At 46.4% G+C, this 23172-nt stretch overlaps 1 protein-coding gene and 1 long non-coding RNA gene across 10 annotated transcripts in view; one reads left to right on the forward strand and one right to left on the reverse strand.

The window, feature by feature from the left end:
- Positions 1 to 19750, forward strand: part of Tcf7l1 (transcription factor 7 like 1) — a 159662-nt gene extending 139912 nt beyond the window's left edge. For both annotated transcript variants that reach the window (XM_028762513.1, XM_028762514.1), the window contains 8 exons: positions 11576 to 11708; positions 12984 to 13086; positions 13314 to 13397; positions 14045 to 14188; positions 14941 to 15100; positions 15193 to 15300; positions 16251 to 16326; positions 18341 to 19750. In XM_028762513.1, the coding sequence (XP_028618346.1) occupies positions 11576 to 11708; positions 12984 to 13086; positions 13314 to 13397; positions 14045 to 14188; positions 14941 to 15100; positions 15193 to 15300; positions 16251 to 16326; positions 18341 to 18774 (1242 nt within the window). In that variant the 3' untranslated portion in view covers positions 18775 to 19750. The remainder of the gene's footprint in view (positions 1 to 11575; positions 11709 to 12983; positions 13087 to 13313; positions 13398 to 14044; positions 14189 to 14940; positions 15101 to 15192; positions 15301 to 16250; positions 16327 to 18340) is intronic.
- LOC114617004 lies at positions 12579 to 18885 on the reverse strand. Of its 8 annotated transcripts, none has more exons than XR_003710723.1 (5): positions 18525 to 18883; positions 17923 to 18148; positions 14987 to 16724; positions 13366 to 13485; positions 12579 to 12830 (listed from the first exon to the last, which is right to left on the reverse strand). It is a non-coding gene; the product is annotated as an uncharacterized LOC114617004 (long non-coding RNA). The 8 variants fall into 8 exon arrangements; XR_003710722.1 differs by having other exon boundaries at positions 17923 to 18119; positions 18525 to 18882; XR_003710720.1 differs by having other exon boundaries at positions 14987 to 16218; positions 16388 to 16724; positions 17923 to 18880.
- Positions 19751 to 23172: the final 3422 nt, after the last annotated feature.

Consider the following 23172-nt stretch of genomic DNA (forward strand, 5'->3'; position numbering starts at 1 on the left):
GGAACAGAGAGACATTGCAGATGAGTGGTCTGAAGATCAGATCCCAGAACAGCAGGGGAACAGAGAGGCCTTATTTTGTCTAAGCACAGAAAAGCATGAACTGATGGTACATGTTGCTTTACAAGATAGTGAATGGGATAATTTTCCAGTAAATTCCATATCATCATACTCTCTATTCTAATATTGAAAAGCATAAACAGACCAGAGAGATGACTCTGCAGATAAAGGTGTTTGCTTCCATGCCAATGACTTGAGTATAATCCCTAGGACCTACTTGGTAACACACATACACACACACACACACACACACAGAGAGAGAGAGAGAGAGAGAGAGAGAGAGAGAGAGAGAGAGAGAGAGAGAGAGAGGATATAGAAGATATATATGCCAGTATGCCAGCCTGGTCTACATAGCAAATTCCAGGCAAGCCAGGGCTACGTACAAAGAACCTATATTTAAAAAAAAAAATAAATTAAATAGAAAGCAAACATTTAACCCCTAATGTTTAAAAAAATTTAAATAACGCCCAAAGGGGAATCCTTAATATGAACCTAGAGCCCAGCAACTTATCCAAACTCCCAAGAACAGAGAGAGAGGGAGTTGGCTTGAGAAGATGCTGGTCGTGGATGCTGTGGAACACTGCAGGTTCCGATCCTGCCTCTGCTTCCTTCTCTTCTCGAAGCTTCAGGTGAATTACATCATCTCTCTGCCTCAGTTTCCTCATCTATTAAATGGGGATTAGAGGACACTGAGATCATAGAGTTGTACAGAAATGAGCCAGTGTGCCATAATGAGTTCAGCATTGTGCTCAACACAAAGTAACTCTTCACGAAGGGTTAGCTTTCCAGACCGTCACCGCACGGCACCAGCACCGCCACCACAACTGCCGTGGTCGCCATTGTTAAGATATTAAGAGAGGGAATGAACAATTAACATCGCATTTAATTAGCAGAACTAAGAGGTAATGAGGGCCCGAATTAGGTGCCAAAACAAATGGACAGACTGCGAAGGTAATAGAGATAATGAGCCCGTAGAATTTAACATCTTAATCCCCCACGGGTATGATTTAATTGGGCTGGGGTGGGGCCCGTATCTTAGTTTTTTAAGCTCCCCACAGCGACTTTAAGGGGCAGCCAGAGTTGAGAATCATTCCAGTAATTGCAAATCAAAGACAGGAGGCAGGGGAGAGTGGTGTTCTCTACATCCCTAATCGTTGAACCTGACTCCTTGTCCGAGCCAGAGGGTGTGAGCTGGACCTGAAGTGTCTTAGGACAAGATCACAGAACTTGGGGCATTGGTTTTTCTTTTTTTTTTTTTTTTAATTAGAGAAATGAAAACACTCTAGATTATGAAAACTTAGCTTAGATCAGAAGTAAAATATTTGAAGAAGTTTGCCCAGGGAGTAGGGCCAATGAAGAAACTAGGCTACATAGTTGCAGAGATTTGGTGAGTCATGTGGAGTCTGTCAAGAAGTTTTAAGTGAGTTGCAACCCGGCATGGCGGGGGCAGGGCTGGGTGTTATTTCCATTTACGCCTCTAAAGCAAGTTAGAGGTGAAAAACAGAAAAAATTGCCTGTGTTACTATTTGATTTTCCTAGTTTGATTTGTTATAAAGCCTATATTTTATGTGCACGGGTGTGCTTGCCTGCCCGTCTGTGCACCATGTGCATGCCTGGTGCCTAAGGAAACCAGAAGAGGGCATCAGAGCCCCTAGAACAGTGGTTCTCAACCCGTGGGTAAAAAACCCTTGGGGTCAAATGACCTTTATATAGGGGTCACCTAAGACCATCAGAAAACACAGATATTTACGTTACAATTCATAATAGTAGCAAAATTATAGTTTTGAAGTAGCAATGAAAATAAATTTATGGTTGGGGGTCACCACAGCATGAAGAACTGTATTAAAGGGTCACAGAGTGAGGAAAGTTGAGAACCTCTGCTCTAGAACTTGCGTTATAGATGGTTGTGTGTCACCATCTGTATACTTGGAACGGCACCCAGGTTTCCTGCCAAAGCAGCCTGTGCTCTTTACCATCCCTCCAGTCCCCTGTGGAACTGTGTGTGATATTTGATCACCATAATCTCACTGCTTGGGGACGATTATGCTGAACCCCCACACTGACCGTACCCTGTGGGTCCTCCTTGTCTTTCACCACTTTCTCCCTGGAGTGCGGAGGAAGGGCAGGGGGTGTATTTTCGTTGTTCATAAGTATCTACTCTTCGTCTTCCATATACACAAGCAGAATTTGTTAAGTGAGCGGGGAGTGATCTGTGAGAAAGGTGGACAGCCGGTGTATACATCTCCTTACCCCAGGTTCATTTCCTTCCTCTCATTCAGAAATAATAAATGTAATGTATGACTCAGGTTTGTGGGCATGTGCCTGTAATCCCAGTACCTGGGAGGCTGAGACTTAGAAGTTCAAGCCAACCTGGGCTACATAACAAGTATTCAAAAACACAAATAAGCAATTTTTTTAAAAAGTATTATGTTCACTATGTCCCTTGAGAAAGTGCCAAAGAGCATAAGGGAAGAGAGCTGGTATACGTGTGTTGCATGTCACTGGTCTGTCCATCTGTCTGTCTGTCTTTACAGGCATTCACCACCATAGTTGGTTTAGGGGGTCAGAGGATTGCATGTTCAGTTAGTAAAGGTGCCAGCCACCAGGCCTGACAACTCGTGTTCAATCTCTAAAATCCACATGGTGGAGGGACAGAACAGACTCCTGCAAGTTGGCCTCTGCCTTCCACACACGTGCACACACTCAGAAATAAGTAAATAAATAAAACTGTAATAACATTTTTAAAAGAGCAAGACTTTCCTGGAGCATGGGGGGAAAAAAGGCTCATGAGTTTAAAAAAAAAAAAAAAAAAAACCAAAGCCTGCAGGCCATGGCCACTTACACTAATATTTTAACAGTGAATACCCAATTTTGTATTATCATTGACTCATCCTCAGAAGCATATTGGAGAGCTTCTTGCCAAAGGATGGGTGGCTGAATCAGAGCCTAGATGCTCTCCTTCTAAGGACAACTGTCTCACTGCCCCAGTCCCAAGCTGAGAAGCCTGCTGTTGCTTAGCATGTGAATGCTGTCAGAATCGCTTGCTGGGGTTCCCCTCTTAGTATTAGACATTGCAGGGGCATTTGGTGGTTCACATCTGTAATCCTAACCCTTAGAGAGCAGGGGGAGGATGGCCAAGAAGAGTTTAAGGTTATTCTTACCTACATAGTGAGTCCAAGGACAGCCTGGACCTTGTCAGTCAGTCTGTCTGTCTGTCTATCTATCTGCAATCTATCTATCTATCTATCTATCTATCTATCTGCAATCTATCTATAAATGAAATTTGTACATAGCTATGTGAAGTCCTTTTTATAAATAAAAAGTAAATAAATGAAATTTTTGTTACTTCCCCATCTCATCAGGACACCTGTGCAGACCCAGAAGTCTCTGCAATTCATAATACTGACTATACTTTTTAACTGATGCTTTTATTTGAATATAGCTTCAAACTTTCCTACCTGATCTACAAATCTAGCTAGCTCCTGTGGTTTTTCGCTCTCTCTCCCTCCGTATATTTTTCTCTTTTCCATTTTTGATTACGTTGATAGTAACTCAGAAACGTGACTTTGAACACTGTAGGTTTCTTTTTTTTTTTTTTTTTTTTTAAATTATTTATTTAATTTTTATGGTGAGGACATTGTAGCTCTCCTCAAACACACCAGCAGAGGGCATCAGATGGCATTACAGATGGTTTTGAGCCACCATGTGGTTGCTGGGAATTGAACTCAGGACCTCTAGAAGAGCAGTCAGTGCTCTTAACCCCTGAGCCATCTCTCCAGCCCCTGTAGGTTTCTTAAGAACAGAAATGTTTGCTTAAATAACCAAACTAGAGATATCAAAAAAAAAAAATCAAGAAAGGAACAGCAGGACCTGTTGATAGTTGATTCAGTAGGTAAGAGTGTGTAGTGTTAGCATGAGGACCTGAGTTCAAATCCCTGCCCCCACATTAAAAAGACAGAAGGCTGTGGCCATGCACATGTCCCTGTAACCTCAGGTTACAGCCAGCAGTCTAGCTCAGGCTTCAGTGAGAATAAGTGGGAATAAGGTGTAAGGTGATGTATCAGGATACCCCTCGTCCTACTCTGGCCTCAATGCATGCATGGTCATGTGCGTATAACACACAAACAAAAGAAATGAAAGATTAACATTTCACAAAGTTCTCTAGCACACAGTAATAACGGCTGTGCTGGCCACGTCTTCCGTCTGCACTCCTCTGGGTTTTGTTGGTGTGATTTCAGCTTCCAGTCAGCCCAGGGCCTCAGCCCAGCTCTCCTTTCCCTGACTCTCACATATAAGCCAGCCATTTCCTTCTTGGGCTTTTCTGTTGTTCTTGTTTTGTTGAATAAATGGCCTCACGTAGCTCAGGCTAGCCTCAGATTTGGTATGCTTTTGAGGATTGCCTTGAACTTCTGACCCTCCTTCCTCTAATGCTGGGATTACAAGCCTGGGCCACCAGGCTCATTTAGTGGGCAGGATGGAGCCCAGGACTTCATGTGAGCTAGCCTGGCTTTACATACTGTCTCCTCGTCCTATCAGGAGCAGGCCCACTGTGTCAATATGGCCCGTGTTAGAGATGTTGGCTTTGGGATTAGCTGCCGCCAGGTGTTTGCATTGTATGTAAGTGCTGCTGTTTTCCCCTTGGTCGGTAGTGAGTGCTTTGTGGGGAGAGGATTTGAAGGTGTGCATATGCATTCTCATCAAGTATTACCCACTGGGTTTAAAAGGCAGTCAAGGTGTGAGGGGAGGGCCTGCATCATTTCTTCTATTGAGTGGTTCTCAACCTTACCTTACCAATGCTGCAACCACTAGCCATAAAATTATTTTCATTGCTACTTCATAACTGTGATGTTGCTATAGTTATGAATCATAATGCAATGTCTCTGCTTTCCGATGGTCCTAGGCTACCGGAGTGAAAGGATAGTTTGACTCCCAGAGGGGTCTGACCCACAGGTTGAGAACCGCCATTCTATTTCTTTCTGTGATGGTACTTTAGTTTCTCTGAAATTCTTTCACCTCCCAGTCTCCAGCCTCAGATAGATAGAATCAACAATGTAATAAACCAAATTTGTGCCACTGATAACACACTTACATAAACCGGTGGTGATGGCCTTTACCTCAGCAGGTAAAGGTACTTGTCGCCAAGCTTGATGACCTGATTCTGCCCTCAGAACCTATATAATGTAAGGACTGAATAATCTACTTATGCAAATTGTCTTAAGACACCCCCCCACATCCATACCAAGGTGTGTGTGTGCTGCGCGCGCGCACACACACACAAACACACACACACTGGTTTTATGATTTTGTTGTTATTGATTTGTTTTGAGACAGGATCTCACTCAATAGCCCAGAGATCTATCATGCCAGCTAAGATGGGCTTTAATCAAAAATGTTAAGCTTGGTGATCAAAAAACAACACTCAGTTCTGTTAAACTGAGTGAAATAAGATATATTCTCACAACAGTTTGGATTGCAAGGGGTTTTAAATGTTCTCCTTTGGTAGGCCTGGTTACAGTGGCCTGTCACCAGAGAGGAGTGCCAAGAGTTTGAAGCCAGTCTGGACACACAGGACAGAATAGTAGTACCAACTGCAAAAAGATAAAGTACCCCTCGGTTCCCTGTGTTAGCCTTACTAACAAGAACGGGGAGGCGGGACCTCTGATTAGGAAGGACTTAGCCAAAGAATTATAGTTAAAGTCCAACTTGCAAAGCCTTCAAGATAGACCATTGCACAAAGGACCCAGAGGCACAGTCCAAGTCCCAGAGCATTTTCTCTCTCACTGACCTGCAGGTTCTTGTCTCATCTTTACAGCTTTCCTGGCCTGCAGCATGGTCCTTGCAGTGTCTTACCGGTTGGAATGCTTCATTTTGGATTCTGGCATTGTGCTGTGATTTAGAGACATGGTCTCCTTCTATAACCCAGATTGGCCTCAACTTCATTTCTTTTTAATTTTTTAAAATTACTCTGTGTGTGTGTGTGTGTGTGTGTGTGTGTGTGTGTGTGTGTGTGTGTAGCACATGTGTAGTGCTCAAAGGACAACTCATGGAAGTCAGTTCTCTCCTTCCATCATGTGTGTCCTAGGATTCAAAATCCTTTGCCTGTTGAGCTAGCTCACTGCCCTAACCTCAACTTCTTAATCCTTGGGGAGGCTGGGTTACAGGTGTGAGTCATGATGCGAGCTTATTTGGAGTGTTTGTGCCCTTATTTGGAGTGTTTGTGCCCGAGGCAATAGAGCTGGAACCCAGGCCTTTCCCAGTACTTTGCTCCTGTGGGAGACTTCACTCCTTCCCCCTCTTGCCCATTCATGGCCTCTGTTAGTTCCCCAGACTGCCGACCTCGAGGTGCTGCACTCCCACCCCTCACTTCACACCTAACTTGCTCTGCCTTCAGTCATTATGAAGTCCTCTTCTTTTTGTTGTTGTTGTTTTGTTTTGTTTTTTAAGACAGGGTTTCCCTCTGTGCTCCTAGTCATTCTGGGACTCACTCTGTACACCAGGCTGGTCTCAGAGATCCACCTGGGATTAAAGGTATGGGCCATCAGTCCTGGCCTGGTTTGCTTTGTTTTATATATTTAACTATCTCAGGCCAAGGAACAGCCCATGCCTTGTGACGCCTCGTGGTGTGTTTGTGGAAATCAGAGGATAGCTTCTAGCAGTCATTTTGTTCTTCCACCTTGTGCCTTCCTGTGATTAAACTCATGTTGTCATGCTTGGTGACATGAACATTTCCCAGCTGAGCCATCTCACAGTCCCTCTTGTCCAGATTTTAATTAACTTCTTCTTTGTCTTGGCTCTTGTTGCATATAAATCTTTCCCCCTTATTGTCTGCACCAGCTGGTTCCTTCCAGAACAGTTTTTTGGTAAATTTAAGATAGACTTGGATGTGATTAGAAATAAGGGGCCAGAAATTAGTGAGGAATCCAGAAACTGGCATCCAGGGAAAGTAAGAGACGGCAAAGTAGCTTCTGATGTCAAGTTCTCCTGAGTAAAGAGGACACTTGAGAAAGGAGCCAGGGCTGGAGCTGGGGGCCGGCAGTCAAAAGCACTCGATGCTCTTGCACAGGAGCCAGGTTTGGATCACAGCACCTCCATGTGCTTACAACCATCCTACTTCCAGTCCAGGAAATCCATGCCCAGTGCCCTCTTCTGACCTCTGTGGGCATCAAACTGAGCAGGCTTACACATAGTACAAGTACACATTCACACACACAGGTCAACCCTGATACACATAAAATAAATAAATCTAAAATAAATTCATTTATAAAAGAAAAATAAAGGCAGGCATTAATCCCTCAGGACTAGAGAGGTAGAGGCAGGTAGATACTGGAGAGGAGAGGAGAGGAGAGAAGAGGAGAGGAGAAAGAGGGAGATAGAGAGGGAAAGGGGATAGAGAGACAGCAAGAGGAAAATATGCATAGTTAAAAAGGAGATATCTCAGGAATTTACTTAAGGAAGAGTTTTGTGGTTATTTGTGATGGGGTACTCGCAAAGAAGGTTGCTCTCTGTCTTAAAGCTTTAAATAGTAAATTACCAAAATAAAACAAAAACAGGTGGCGGTCAGTAGGGCCTACTCACTGTCATGAATACATTTCCTCCTTTTTTTTTTTTAAGGTTTTTCAAGACAGGGTTTCTCTGTGTAGCCCTGACTGTCCTGGAACTCACTCTGTAGACCAGGCTGGCCTCGAACTCAGAAATCTGCCTCCCAAGTGCTGTGATCAAAGGCGTGTGCCACCACTGCCCGGCACATTTACTCTTAAAATCTATGCATAGGGCATACTAAAATGGCTCTGTGGTTAAAGATGCTTACCTGTAAGCCTGATGATCTGAGATTCTAGCCCTGAAAGCCACATGATAGAAGGAGAGAACCCATTCTCACGGATTGTCCCCCGATCTCCACAAGCACACCCTGGCATGTGTGTGCATGCATTTGCACATGCATCAACACACACACACAAATAAATGTTTAAACATTTTAAAATTAGGAAAAAAAATAGCCCATCTTGGTGCTGCACACCTTTAACCCCTCACTTGAGAAGCAGAGTCAAGAGGATCTATGACTCTGAAGCCAGCCTGGTCTACAAAGTGAGTTCCCACACAGCCAGGTCTACACAGAGTAATCCTGTCTTGAAAACACAAGTAAACAAACAAACAAACGAACAAGAAATGAATCTTTCCCACGTGGAATGGGAGATCTGCTGCAAGAAAATCGGAACTTGGAATTGTCTTATGATCGACACATTGCTTATTTGTTGGTCCTTCTTCTCGTAGACATCTCACCTTAGCTGAGCCCAGCTAAGTACCCATTCAGATCCTAGGAACACACTTAGGAAATACACAAGTAGCTTGGGGAATATTCCTCCAACAAACCTGAGGTCAGAAGTCAAGAGACATGGTAAAGCTGGTACTTTCTTTTTCCTGGGTTGGATGACAGAAGACATGGAGTGACCTCTGGCTTAGCAGATCTGGGGCAGATGGAAGAGTCAGAGGGTGGCAGAGTGCTGCCGTGAAGGCTCAGTCCTCCGAGCTCTCCTCCCAGCCCCATAGTTTATCAGCTCGTGCAGACCCCAATATCTGGAGGAACGGCCTCTACTGGAGCTTCTGCCTGACTGCTACCTAAGAAACTGATGTCACTGCAAACATTTTTTACTTCCACTCTCCCCTGGAGCCCTGCTGTTCTCTATCAACTAACAGATCCTGGATGATTGACAGAACAGTCTGCTCTGAATAGTGTTAGTTGTCTACTGAAATGTTGAGTGACTTCCTGGGCAGCCGTTGTCAAGTCCACAACTCCATCTTGAGGGAAGGCTCTACTCTCCTAAGCCGTAAATCCCATGCTGCTGACTTCTGATCAGGTTATGAAAAAAGCAGGGGGCTGGAGAGATGGCTCTGAGGTTAAGAGCACTGGCTGTTCTTCCTGAGTTCAATTCTCAGCAGCCACGTGGTGGCTCACAACCACCCAGAATGGAATCTGATTCACTCTTCTGGTGAGCATGAGAACAGAGCAACCCTATCCATGGAATAAATAAATCTATAAAAGAAGGAGAACAACAGAGGCGGGGACTCCCTCATGGCGAGCCTTTGGGGGTTACTTTCACTTTGGGCTTAAAATACACCCCAGGGACCCCTCTGCGTTTCTAAGAGCTGCAAGTCTGAAGAGCTTCAAACTTGGAACAGACTGAAGCAGGTTGAAGTGGTAACAGACCAGGCTACGTTACATAGCTAAAGCCAGCCTCAGAGAGGTGATGCATCGGGCCTAAGGAGATGGTTCAGCAGATAAAGTGAGGGGACCAGAGGGAGATGGGATCCTCAGAACTCACGTAAAACCGAGGCAGGTGTGGCAGCCCCGTTTAGGCTTAGCAGATTATAAAGACAGGGATCTCTAGGGCAAGGAGTTGAGCCAAAATCAGCGAGCTCTTGGTTCAGCAAAAGCCCTCAGTAAGTCTAAAGGAGATCAGTGTGACCTTGGGCCTCCGTCTGTGTACACATACACACAAAACTTTAAAATGCACGGGGAAGAGGAGTTGGTACCTGGGACAAGAAGGTGGTCTACCTAAGTAGCTTGCTGGAAGGGTTTGGCTGTTCCTTCCATTGCATTCCTTGCTGAGGCAAGCCCCTGTAGCTTCTAAGCCTTGTACTGAGGTTGTCCACTGAGGCTGTGCATTCCTGACCCGTGGCCTCAGTTTATGCTGTGGTCATCAAGATGCTGGGGACAGCTGGAGAGAGACGTGGGTGAGAACAGAGTGGGAGGTAGTCTCCTAAAAGAACAGGCCAGCCTCTAGGATAACTCTTGCTCAGCAACATTCACTTCCTGTCCAGCTCCTCGCAGTTCATTTTCTGGACAGTGGTGCCCCCTAGAGGTATATAATAATAACTCACAGGTCTTTTACATTGATACCTAGATTTGCAAATTAAACTCACGTTATGTGTTCTTTGACTGAACAGTAGGCAGGCAACTGAGACATCTTACTTTATTGGGGGGGGGGGTCCCGCACTCCAGGCTGGCTTTTAACTCACTATGTAACAAAGAATGACCTTTGGCCTCTGATCCTTCTACTTCCTGAGTGCAAGCGCCTGGGTTACAGGTCTATACCACTGCACCCAGTTTACACAGAGCTGGGGATCAAACATGGGGCTTCAAGCATGCTAGACAACTGAGCTATACACCCCAGCCTAAGACTTTGCACTATACAATGACGAAATGATACAAATTATATTTATTTGTAACTAAAAACTGAGGCATGAACTGGAGGGGATGATCATGGGTTTGAAACTAGCCTGGTTTATGTAATGAGATGATGTCAAATATAAGCAAATGACAGGGGAAGTTGATGGCAGGGCTAGCTTAGATGTGTGATTATGTAGCAGACAGTTTTAGAATCATAGTTTATGCATTTTAATCAGTTGAGATGATTTTGTACCATTCTCTCTCTCTTTTTTTCTCTCTCTCTTTTTTTTTTTTCTGGTTTTTCGAGACAGGGTTTCTCTGTGTAGCCCTGGCTGTCCTGGAACTCACTCGGTAGACCAGGCTGGCCTCGAACTCAGAAATCTGCCTGCCTCTGCCTCCCAAGTGCTGGGATTAAAGGTGTGCGCCACCCCCACCCCGCCTCTTTTTTTTTTTTTTTCAATTATATTTCTTTGTGTGTATGTGTGTGCGCATACTTGACCCATGCTGTTCTTGTGGAAGTCAGAGGATCTGAGGATCTACCATGTGGGATCTAGGTGTAGAACTCAGGTTATCAGGCATACACCTTGACCCATTGAATATTCTCTGTAATTCAATTACGTTTATAGTGCCAAAAATCACCCTTTGACAGGCTGTCCCCACAAACCCACATACATCATTTGGCACTCACTGGGTTCCTAGAAAGCTGATGTCAGAGTTAGTTATCTCGTGCTCTTTGTTGTGCTGCACGTTCATGGATGCAGCACCGTTGGTGATGGTCAGGAAATAGTGAAAACAGCCAGGCATGGTGGCTGGGCTTTCCTCCTCTCGTCTCTGCTCTGCCCACTTCTGCTGCTGTAAGACTTGTGAGCCCAGGAAGCCTCAGGAACTGAGCAGACCAGAGTTTGTGGTATGAACATCGGATGAAAAGAGGGGCTGTAGGAAGTAACTGAGAAGTCAAAGTCCTCCTCATCTGTAAAGTCAGAACTCGGCCACATAAACCGGAGAGCTCCTGTCTCCAGGAAGGCCGTCCTTCCCCATCCACAGAGACCACCTAGCCCATCAGAACTGCACAGCCCACGAGTGCCCCACTATACCTGTGAAGGGGGACAGTATGGGAGCTAAAGAGGGGATTCCAGGCCCTCCCTCATCCTCTCCTCATTTCCTTCTCTCTAGACCAGTTGTGAGGGCTGGAGAGGGTGTGGCACAGAAAGGAGCCAGCAATGTCCCACCAGTGAGTGGCAGCTGGTTGTACTCACCATCTTCCTGGCTTCTGCGCCAAGTCCATCCTCTCTCTCTCTCTCTCTCTCTCTCTCTCTCTCTCTCTCTCTCTCTCTCTCTCTCTCTCTCTTGCAGTCCAACAAAGTTCCTGTTGTTCAGCATCCTCATCACATGCACCCGCTGACACCTCTCATCACCTACAGCAACGACCACTTCTCCCCAGCGTCCCCTCCCACGCATCTGTCCCCAGAGATCGACCCAAAGACAGGTGAGTGGCTCCTGCTATAGGCTGTGCTCCCAAAGGGTGGGAGATTTTTCTATAGGGTAAGGGTACAGAACTTGAATGAATAAGGTCTGGGTTCAAATCTTACCACAACTCTTAAAAGGTTGATTGCCTTGCCAGTTTGCTCTCTAGTTTTGTTTGTCTTGTTGTTATTGTTTGGTCTGCTATTGTTTATTTGTTTAATTCATTAGTTGGTTGGTTGGTTAGTTGGTTGGTTAGTTGGTTGGTAGGTTGGTTGGTTGGTAGGTTGGTTGGTTGGTAGGTTGGTTTTTAACCGGTGCCTACTGTCTCTCCACACTAAAAGGCCACAGCAAGGATCAAACGTAACGAAACAAGTTAAGTACAGAGCCTGGAACCTCTGTAAATTCAGAGTGTTGTCTGGTTATCAGAGGCTGGGTCTCTATAACCAGAATGTGTGCCCACTACACTGCACGTTTCAAATAGAGCCTTCTGGACAGACTTTAAAATGACTTTAAGGCCGGGCAGTGGTGGCGCACGCCTTTAATCCCAGCACTTGGGAGGCAGAGGCAGGCGGATTTCTGAGTTCGAGGCCAGCCTGGTCTACAGAGTGAGTTCCAGGACAGCCGGGGCTACACAGAGAAACCCCGGCTCGAAAAACAGAAAAAACAAAAACAAAAACAAAAAAAAAGACTTTAAAACAGTGGGGGCGGAGCTGGCTTTAGGCGTGGTTGGTGATAATTAACTGCCCACCACACCTGTCCATACCTGGGAGCCAAGGTCTTCATAACATTCCTACCAAGTCACTGTGACACCAAGAATTTTCAGAGCCCTTGTTTAGAGAAATAATGATGATTTCGGGGTGGGGGGAATGAACATAGAGGGGGAAACCCACAGTTTAGAGGCAGGGTGCTTTATTGACAGAGTACGTTTATTGTATTGGGAATGAAGCTGTTTTTCTAGAAAGTTAAATAAATGAGGGCTTAGGATAATTTTTGCTCTCTGTTGAGTATTTCCTGGACCTTGTATGAATCCTTGTCCAGTCAACAAAAGAAAGTTACATCCACAGAGATGGCTTCTGGGTAGCTAGAGAGATGGTATCTGGGTCCTCGCTTCCTTGGATGCCCTTGAGGTGACCGCCTAGTCCTGCTAGAAGATGAAACGGGTAGAGATGAGGAAAGACAAGGGCTTCCCAGGGTGTGGTCCTCCTGGGCATGCAGGGCAGGCAGCTCCTGTTGGGTGTTACGAAGGTTATGAAGGTTGGGTGAGGGAAGTGTTTGACATATCTCTCTTTGGAAGCAGGAATCCCCCGGCCCCCTCACCCATCAGAGCTGTCGCCGTATTACCCACTGTCTCCAGGAGCTGTCGGGCAGATCCCCCACCCTCTCGGCTGGCTCGTCCCACAGTAAGGAAACCCAAAGGCATTCTTATCCTCAGTCCTTCCTCCACTGAGCTCTGCCTTTTCTGGACTCCAGGATTTAGACGTCCTTACTCCCACCTTCACCTTTCTCCCAACTCCTCTGTCTTCCTGATTCTTATCATCAAGAAATCATCCCTGATTTCTTATCATTTCTCTCTGGCCCCCTCAGTCTTGGCTGATCAGATCATCCTCCTCCCTCCTCTCCCTCACAGGCAAGGACAGCCCATGTACTCACTCCCTCCTGGTGGTTTCCGGCATCCTTACCCTGCCCTCGCCATGAATGCTTCAATGTCTAGGTGAGTCGTAGGGCTGGGGCTGCCAACATGATGTCACAGTCCAGGGATATTAGTGACTGCCACTTCTGGCCATAAACCAGTCTGTCACCTATAGGTTAGTGAACAGACATGGGGTTCCTTGATTCTTACTTCACTTTGATGAGGGGTTACCTCTTACCCCATATTCCTTATACCACAACCCCATGGACCCACCACACACACTCACACATAGCTAAAACCTCAGAACCAAGGCCTGTTACCTTCCTTCCACATCCCTACACAGCAGGCTCTGTGGAACAGAGTCATTTTAATCATGACACACTGAAGCCAGAGACGAGGAGGAAATGTGTATCTTCCATAGTAATGCCAGGAAAGGAAACAGTGTACGGGGATTCCTCACAGGGGTGGCTCTACCTGACAATGGAACCACCAATGACAGACAACCTGTAATCCTGTAGCGCATGCATGCCTTCTGACTTCATGCCTTCTGGGTTTTTTATTCCCCCTGCATCCAGCACCAGGCTTGGGTACCTTGTGTGTGTTAGGGGAAGGGATAGCGTCATTGGGCATCCCACAAAACTGACTGCCTAATTCTGCCGGTGACAACCATCTCCGGTGGCTCACAGCCCTCGCCTCTCTCTTCTCATTTGTTTCTACTTGTCATGCAGCCTGGTCTCAAGTCGGTTCTCCCCACACATGGTGGCTCCTGCCCATCCTGGTCTGCCCACCTCAGGAATCCCCCACCCTGCCATCGTCTCCCCCATTGTGAAGCAGGAACCAGCGCCCCCCAGCCTGAGCCCTGCCGTGAGTGCGTAAGTAAGATCTGTCTGGGTGGAAGGGTGTCGGCAGCTGGCCACTCTGCACGGCATGTGCCATTTGGTTTTCTCTCCTGCTGTCAGCTTGCAGGACAGGCCCTGGCTTCTCCTGTGGAGGCTGTTCTCTTGGATCTTCTATGGCCCTTCCTTTAAGACCTAGTGCATCTGTCCTCATAGTCAGGTTCTTGTGGCTGTGAAGAGCTAAGAAAGCTTTTGGCTTTTCTCTCTACCCTGTCATCCCAATAAAATGTAAGGCCAGGATGGGAGAAAGTAATTCTCTCAAGGACTCGTGACAGCTGGTGCCAGAGTAGAGACCCTGGCATTCTCCTCTCTGCTGGAAAGATAGCAGAAGAGCCCACACCACCAGCACCACTCTTATAGGAAGTAAAGGATGCAAGAGACAGCCTAGCTTGAAGGCCATCAGGATCAAGAAGCTTGGTTGCCCTACCAGAGGGACTTTATGAGGAATCAGGGCAGAGCTGCTTTTGCTTCTCTCCCAGGCCTTTTATCTCAGCCCAGAGGGCCATGCTCTGCCTTCCTTCTCTTCTCTCTTCTCTCTTCCCCTTCCTCCCTCTATCCCCTCCTGTCCTCCTCCCCGCCTCTCTCTGCCCAGATCCTGAAAGCAGTCACACATGGCTCCCCAAACAAGCCTCTCCTCCCAGAGGCATTGGTCAGCTGCCTCAGTGGAGGCAGGCATGAGGGAAGCTGGATGATGGTGAGACCTAACCTATAGCCACGTGCCTCCCCAGGAAATCCCCAGTTACGGTGAAAAAGGAAGAGGAGAAGAAGCCTCACGTGAAAAAGCCTCTGAATGCCTTCATGTTGTATATGAAGGAGATGAGGGCCAAGGTGGTGGCCGAGTGTACCCTGAAGGAAAGTGCAGCCATTAACCAAATCCTGGGAAGAAAGGTAATGCCTGCTCCTGTCAACTCTTCCTGGCAGCAGGCTTCAGTGCCTCCCCCGACCCTGATCGCTCTGTGTCTTCACCCTCTCTCCCTTAGTGGCACAACCTGTCAAGAGAAGAACAGGCCAAGTACTATGAGCTCGCCCGGAAAGAACGGCAGCTTCACGCGCAGCTCTACCCGACCTGGTCAGCCCGGGACAACTATGTAAGTGTTCACACGGCGCGTGCGGGAATGCAGACCTTGGGAGCGGCATCTTCAGGATGCAGAGGAGGGAGAGCAGGCTACTTGGGCTTGATTCTAGAGGAGGAGACTTGTTTCCTATAAATAAGGAAGCCAAGTTTGAATTTGGGGGGGGCTGTGTCTAGAAACTCCGCAAGACTTATTGGATTTTTGTATATATGCTTTTATTCTCTCTTTTCCTTTTCTTTCTTTCTTTCTTTCTTTCTTTCTTTCTTTCTTTCTTTCTTTTTTTTAAACTTGGTGAGAGGGTTTGTAGTAGCTGCATCAAGTTTTCAGAGGGATCTGGGGCTGCTCAGAGAAGATCAACAACCAGGCCAGGGCGATAGCTCAGTAGGTGAAATGCCTGCTTGGCAAGAGGTCAAGTGTTAATCTTCAACACCTACATGAAGAACTGGGGCATGGTGGTGTGTACCTAGACTCTCAGCCCTGGACAGAACAATCCTTTGGGTTCACTAGCCAGCCAGCCAGCCTAGCCTGTTTGGTAAGTTCCAGGCCCATGAAGAGACCGTGTCTCCAAAAAAGGTAGACAGTGACTGAGGAATGCCATCCAGGGTTGTCCTCTGGTCCCCATGTACATTGTATGTACTTACATACATATATAATGTGCACATTCATGCACACACACATTGTGAGTAGGAGGGAGTAACCACTCTTCTAGGGAGTAAAGGATGCAAGAGACAGACTAGCTTGAAGGCCATCAGGATCAAGAAGCTTGGTTGCCCTACCAGAGGGACTTTATGAGGAATCAGGGCAGAGCTGCTTTTGCTTCTCTCCCAGGCCAGTTCTCCAGCACCTTGGACCCAGGAACAATCAGGAGAGGGACTGCCATCTGTGTTCTGAGGTAGTCTGGAGTCCTCTTGACAAGCCAGTATTATTCTGTCCCTATTCATCAGTCCCATGGCCATGTTTTTCAGGGGAAGAAGAAGAAGAGGAAGAGAGAAAAGCAGCTGTCACAGACACAGTCTCAGCAGCAAATCCAAGAGGCAGAGGGTGAGTCCTGGGAGCCCCTTGCTTCCTCTCCCACTGTCCCAGACACTCTTGCTTAAGTTACCTGAGTCTCTGAAGACTCGGTGTTCTTGAGCAACCGTAGCAGATGGCAGCACTTTCTTTCAGAGAAGGCCAAGTAAGAGGCGGAGAACACTGCCAATCAACCTTGAGTTTGCCCCCAGCGCCCTCATATAAAGCTTTGAAGAGTTTAGAGGATTTCCCAGTTCCTCTCTTTAAGACAGCAAGTATTTTAAAGGGAATGGGGGGACAGTCTTCAAAGCTCAGACACGTCTCAGTGCAGCTGAACTGTCCCTTTAGGGTTATGTCCTACAGTCGATGCATAAGGTAAAAACAGGAGCTAGCTGGAATCATCTCTGAAGTTCCCTTCCAGAGGTGGCATGCTAGAGATAGACATATCACCAGGATTAGTTACTTTCTTGTTTGTTGCCTTGACAAAATACCTGACAAAAGGTGACTTAAGAAAGCATTTGTTTTGTCTCAAAGCTTGGAGCACATCATCCATTATGGTAGGAAGGCATGACAGGTGACCACAGCGTGTTCTTGGCCAGCAGACAGAGAGATGAATGTTTCCTTACTCGCTTTTCCCCTTTCCATTTAGTCTAGGGCCTCGGTCTATATTCAGGCTGGCTCCTTCCTGCTCTGTTAAAACTTTATGAAACCATTTTATGGACACACTCAGAGGTGTGTTTCCATGGTGATGATGACATAGATTGACCATCGCACCACTTACCAGTGAGTTTGGTGGAGTAAGGTTTTCTTTGGTTGGATACCAGAAGAACATTGTCCATAAACAGTAGAGATTCAGCTCAGCTATTAAGGGGTTAAGGAGGAGATGATGCGGTGATGGGCTCTGAACTTTGCTCTCGAGTCAGATTCTGAGTGAGTCTTTGTCACTTTGGGCATTTGGTCTTTGAATTGTGCCTTCTCTGAGCACTGCGTGTTCTTAAGTATAGTTTCCTAATCTCTGGACCTTTGAAAAGCCTGGAGATACAGCTCAGTTGGAGGGATGCTTACCTAAGCATGCATGAAGCCCTGAGCCTGATACCCAGCACCACATAAAACGGGTGGTACTATGTGAGGCCTGACTGGGATACACAAGAGCCTGTTTCAAACATAAAATAAATCAAGGACTGGCAATAATGCAGTGGGTAAAGTCTGTGCAAGCATAAGGACTTTCATTCAGATGGCCAGCACCCATGTAAAAGCCACATGGCAACCCGTCTGTCATTAATCTACTAAAAACAACAGGCTTTATATCCAGTGAGAGAATCTGTCTCAAAACATAATGGGGAGAGTCTGGAAAATTGGCTCAGCAGTTAAAAGTACTTTCACACACCCATCTGTAACTGCAGTTACAGGGATCTAATGCCCTCTTCTTACCACCCCAGGTACCAGGCATGCACCTAGTACACAGACATACATACATATAGGCAAAATACCCATACACATAAAAGCATTTTTTTTTAAGTAAGGGGTAAAGCAATAGAAGACACCCAGACTTAACCTCTGCCCTACACACGCAGACACACCACCACCAACACCATTTAAATTTTTTCCAAGTATTTTTTTTTAAATTACCTTTCCAATGTGCAGTCACACCTGAATATCCTTTGGATTGGTTTCAAGGCCCCACCATCTTCCACTTCTCAAATAGCTGAACCCCAGGTGCTTAAGCCCCTTGAGTGGGTGGCCTTATATTTGCATAAATCTTATGCAAATCTTCCATCGATCCTATACCAACTCTAGATGCCGGATAATCCCCCTCACAGTGAATGCTGTAGAAATAGCCATTAGGTTCTGTTTGCTTATCGAAAAATAGCAAAGAAAATAAATGCATGTGTTTAGTACCAACGAGGTGTTTTCCCTGGCTATTTCTCATGGGCTCTGGATTGAATCCACGGACCGAGCCACAAATCCACGAGGCTATGTTCCTGTGTCTAAGCTGCTGCTGTTCCTGCTATCAGCCAATCCTATTTCCTTGTGTTTGTACCCTTAGGTGCTCTGGCCTCTAAGAGCAAGAAGCCATGCATTCAGTACCTGCCCCCTGAGAAGCCTTGTGATAGCCCTGCGTCTTCCCATGGCAGCACGCTGGACTCCCCTGCAACTCCCTCCGCGGCCTTGGCATCACCAGCTGCCCCTGCGGCTACCCACTCCGAGCAAGCCCAGCCCCTGTCGCTCACCACCAAACCGGAGACCCGGGCCCAGCTGGCTCTCCACTCAGCTGCCTTCCTGTCAGCTAAGGCTGCAGCCAGCAACTCCAGCCAGATGGCCAGCCAGCCCCCACTCCTGTCCAGGCCCTTGCCCTTGGGCTCTATGCCCGCCGCTCTGCTGACCTCTCCCCCTTCTTTCCCAGCCACGCTCCATGCCCACCAGGCCCTCCCTGTGCTTCAGGCCCAGCCTCTTTCCTTGGTCACCAAGTCTGCCCACTAAGCTGCCCCGGTCCTATGCAGGCTGTCTTCGGACTCCAAGTAGTAATGATTCAGAAGAGAGGAAGGGGGAAGCACACAAAGGAAACATTATTGGTCAATATTTGACCACTCTGAACTGTTCTGTAAAGTGACTGGTAACAGCAGTGCTTTACCAGTGTAGACGTAACCAGTAGCTGATCTTCAGGCATTTTTTTTTTTAAAAAGGAGAAAACAAAAATAAAAAACAAAACAAAACCTGCCCCTCCCCCAAAAAAATCTTCACAAGAAAGCACTGAAAAGCAGTGTGTTGTTCTCTCCCCTTGCGCTGTGGTGGGTATACCTGGGCAGGAGAGGCCTCTCTACCTCTTCTCTTCCTGACTCTCTGCCCTCCTTTTCGTTGCTGGCAGCCCCCACCTGCCCTAGCTTCCCGACCGTATCTGTAACATGACCTGACCTGGAGTTCTAGACCGGCACCCTTTCCTCCAGGTCAGTCCTGTTCCTCTCCCAAGTTTTTGTCATGTGTTCAATGCCAGCCCATGCCCCTTTGTCCTCTGCCCAGTGTAAGGCTGTGGCCATGTGTGATCATGGTTTCCCACCAGCATCCCCCTCTCCCTCTTCAGGCCTCAACGGCCTGGCCTCCAGTTTGGGGTGGGGAAAGAGGTCCTTCTGAAATGCCCCCCCACCCCTGCATTTAAAGGGACTCAAGGTGCCTACCACTGCCTTCAAGAAGTCTGTGTTCCTCTCCACTGCCCAGTCAAGTTTTCTTTCCCACCTTGCAGTCTCAGAGTGGCAGGCAGGCCCCAGTCCCCACTGTCTGGCTCCTGTCACCTCTGTCTGTGCTAGTACAATCTGCAGAAGCTCTAAGACCCTCTGCCCCTTCCCCCACTACCACCTCACAAGCTTTTTCTGTGTGTATTTCATTTTGTTTTTATGGTTTTTGGAACAATTTAAACTCCCAGTTTATTTTCACAAGAGAAAATAAAATTACAGTTGCAAAACCGTTTCTGAATGTTTCTTTAGACCTTCTGTTGAATCAAGCCACCGCCTTCCTGCCAAGCCCTGGGTTAAATTTTTGCAGGCTATTTATCATAGAGTCATATAAAGCTTACCAACTGCGCGTAGAGAAACCCAAGCCACTTCTAGTCCCACCCCCACCACCACCCTGGTTGTTTTATTTTACTTTATGTGCAGGAGCATCTTGCTCACATGTATGTATGTATGTATGTATGTATGTATGTATGTATGTATGTATGTGTACCATGTGTGTGTCTGGCACCAAGGTCAGAAGGCTTTGAATTACCCTGGAACTGCTGTTACAGAAGACTATAAACCACTCTGTGAGTGTTGGGAACCAAACTTAGGTCCTTTGCAGAAACAAACGCTCTTACCCACGGAGTCATCTCTAACCCCCAACTTCCAATCTCAAAGATACTTATCCCAGTTGATGTTGATGTCTGAAGCCCCAAAGTGTGGATCGATTTTTTTTTAAAGATTTATTTATTTTATTATGAGTACACTGTAGCTATCTTCAGACACACCAGAAGAGGACATCGAATCTCATTATGGATGGTTGTGAGCCACCATGTGGTTGCTGGGATTTGAACTCAGGACCTCTGGAAGAGCAGTCAGTGCTCTTAACCGCTGAGCCATCTCTCCAGCCCTTAAAGAGACTTCTAATGTGGAAGTATTCTGTTTATGATTCTGGCACCCTTTACTAGGACTGCAGAGGAGCATGGTTTCTGGCCTTGTGGCTGGTGTTATTCATAACAGCTTTCTTGAGATATAATTTAGTAATTTAGACTTACATTTTGCCCATTCCAAATACTGGGCAGGGCTGGGGGCATATCTCAATGATCTGGCTGTAAGAGTCCTCGAGTTTCATCCCAACACTGCCAATTTAAAATGGTACGTTATTGCTGTTGTGTATACAGTAGGGAAACAAACTATTATGGTGGTCAGAGGACTTGTTGGAGCCAGTTCCACCTTCCAGGGACAAAGTTCAGTCCTCGAGCTTGTATGACAATTGCCTTTACCCACTGAGCATTCCTGTTTTGTTTTTCCTTGGATTTTTGAGACAGAGTTTCTCTGTGCAGCTCCAGCTGTCCTGGTATTTGGCTCTTTAGACCAGTTTGGCCTAAAACTCACATCTGCCTGTCTCTGCTTCCCAAGTGCTGGGACTAAAGGCATGCACCACCACCACCAGGCCATATTTTTTTTTAACAATAGAAAAATACATTTGACATCAGTTTAACATTTTAAGGCTGGAGATATATAGCACAATTGCTAGAACACTTGGCTAACATGCACAGCACCCAAGTTTCAGTCCCTAGCACTACATAAAACCAGGTGTGTGGTACAGATATCCCACCTCTTGGAAAGTAGAGGCAAGAAGATCACAAGTTTATTGTCCTCATTGGCTATATATTAGGTTACATGAGTTGGCTATATATTAGGTTACATGATCCTGCTTTTTAAAATAAAACAAAAAACAGTTTAGCATTGTTAAGTAGTATTCAGTATATATACAGCACTGCACTCAGGACCACTAGGGCTGCAACGATGGTTCAGTACTTAAGAACACTTTCTGTACAATCATGGGGACCAGAGTTTGGATCCCAGTACTCACATTAAGAAGACAACTTCTTAAGTTCCCAGTACTCACATTAAGATCCCAGTACTCACATTAAGAAGACAACTGACAAGCTAGAGAGCTTGTCAAGAGCACTGACTGCTCGTCCAGAGGTCCTGAGTTTAATTCCCAACAACCATTTGTAATAGGATCCTATGCCCTCTTCTGGTGGGTCTGGTGTGTCTGGTGTGTCTGAAGACAGCAACAGTGTGCTCCTACACACACACACACACACATGTGTATATATATGAATGAATGACAACTGACCTTCACACATCATCCCAGCTCCAAGAGAAGCAGACAGGATCACTGTGCCTTGCTGGCTTTTCAGCCTAGCTTAGAAAAACTCAAGCCTCAAGTTTAGGGAGAGACATTGCTTTGAAGAGTTAAGCAGAAAATGATTGCGAAGGATGCCTGACACACACTGACATACCCACACACGCACACAGGTGCACATACAGTCATACAAATAAAGTGCATGCTGACAGGAGCCTGATATAGCTGTCTCCTTAGAGGTCTGCCAGAGTCTGACATATAACAACTAACCATTAAACTGATCACGGGGTTCCCAATGGAGGAGTTAGAGAGAAGACTGAAGGAGCTGAAAGGGTTTGTGGCCCCATGGGAAGGACAACAATACCAACCAACCAGAGGTCCCAGGGTCTAAACCACCAGCCTGGGAGCACATAGAGAGGGATCCATGGCTCCAGCTATATATGTAGGGGAGGATGGCCTTGGTCCCATGAAGGCTGGATGCCTAGTGTGGGGGAATTCAAGGGTGGGGGTGGGTGGGTGGGGGCACATCCTCATAGAAGCAGGAGAAGGGGGGATGGGATGGGGGTTCCTGGGTGGGGGAAGGGGGGTAATGGGATAAGGAGATAACCATCTGAAATGTAAATAAAATATCCAATTAAAAAAAGACACATACAAATAAATAATAAAATCTTTTTACTTGTTTGTCACAGAGTCTCACTATGTAGTCCTGGCTGTCCTGGAACTCATTATCTAGACCAGGCTGGCCTTGAGCTCAGAGATAGGCCTGCCTCTGCCTCTTCAATGCTAGAACTAAAGGTGTGCTGTGAAAAACAGCAAAAAGTGTGTGTGTGTGGTGGGGGTGCTTTTCTTCATTGTTATAATTTGTGCCCTGTGCAATGACCATGGTCAGTCAGGTTCCAATGCTTTCAAATGCTCTCTACTGCCTAGACTTCAATTTGTTTGCTTTTTGCCTCATAAGGAAGTGGTTACCAGGAGATGGTCATATTTGGCAGCTACAGGACAAGGTGTGAAGAACCAGGACAAGATGGAGAACTGGAAACTGTCAAGAGTGCCTAAACCCTGATTCAGAAGAGGAACTGAATAGTGAGGCTTGTAGCTCAGTCCAGTGCTTGCCCAGCATGCACAAAGTGCAAATCTCAATCCCCAGCATAGCAGAAACTGGACACGGTGCCCATATCTATGATCTAGCCCTTGGGAGGTTCAGGCAGGAGGATCAGAGGTGCAAGGTCATCCTCAGCTACTTGTGGAGTTGGAGGCAGCCTGGGATACATGAGATACTGTTTCAAAAACCAAAATAGCAAGGCAAGATGGTGCAAGTCTTTAATCCCAGTATTGTGAAGGCAGAGGCAGGAAGAACTCTGAGTTCCAGATCAGCAAGCTCCAGGTTAGCCAGGGCTACATAATGAGACCATGTTTAGAAAAAAAAAAAGTTGCTAACATAGAATTATAATCACGCATTACTTGTGTATATATTTTGATAGTGCTGGGAATCAAACCCTGGGCTTTGTCCGCAGT

The sequence above is a fragment of the Grammomys surdaster genome, unplaced genomic scaffold (genome assembly GCF_004785775.1).
Source record: "Grammomys surdaster isolate TR1022 unplaced genomic scaffold, NIH_TR_1.0 133, whole genome shotgun sequence".
NCBI classification, from domain to species: domain Eukaryota; kingdom Metazoa; phylum Chordata; class Mammalia; order Rodentia; family Muridae; genus Grammomys; species Grammomys surdaster.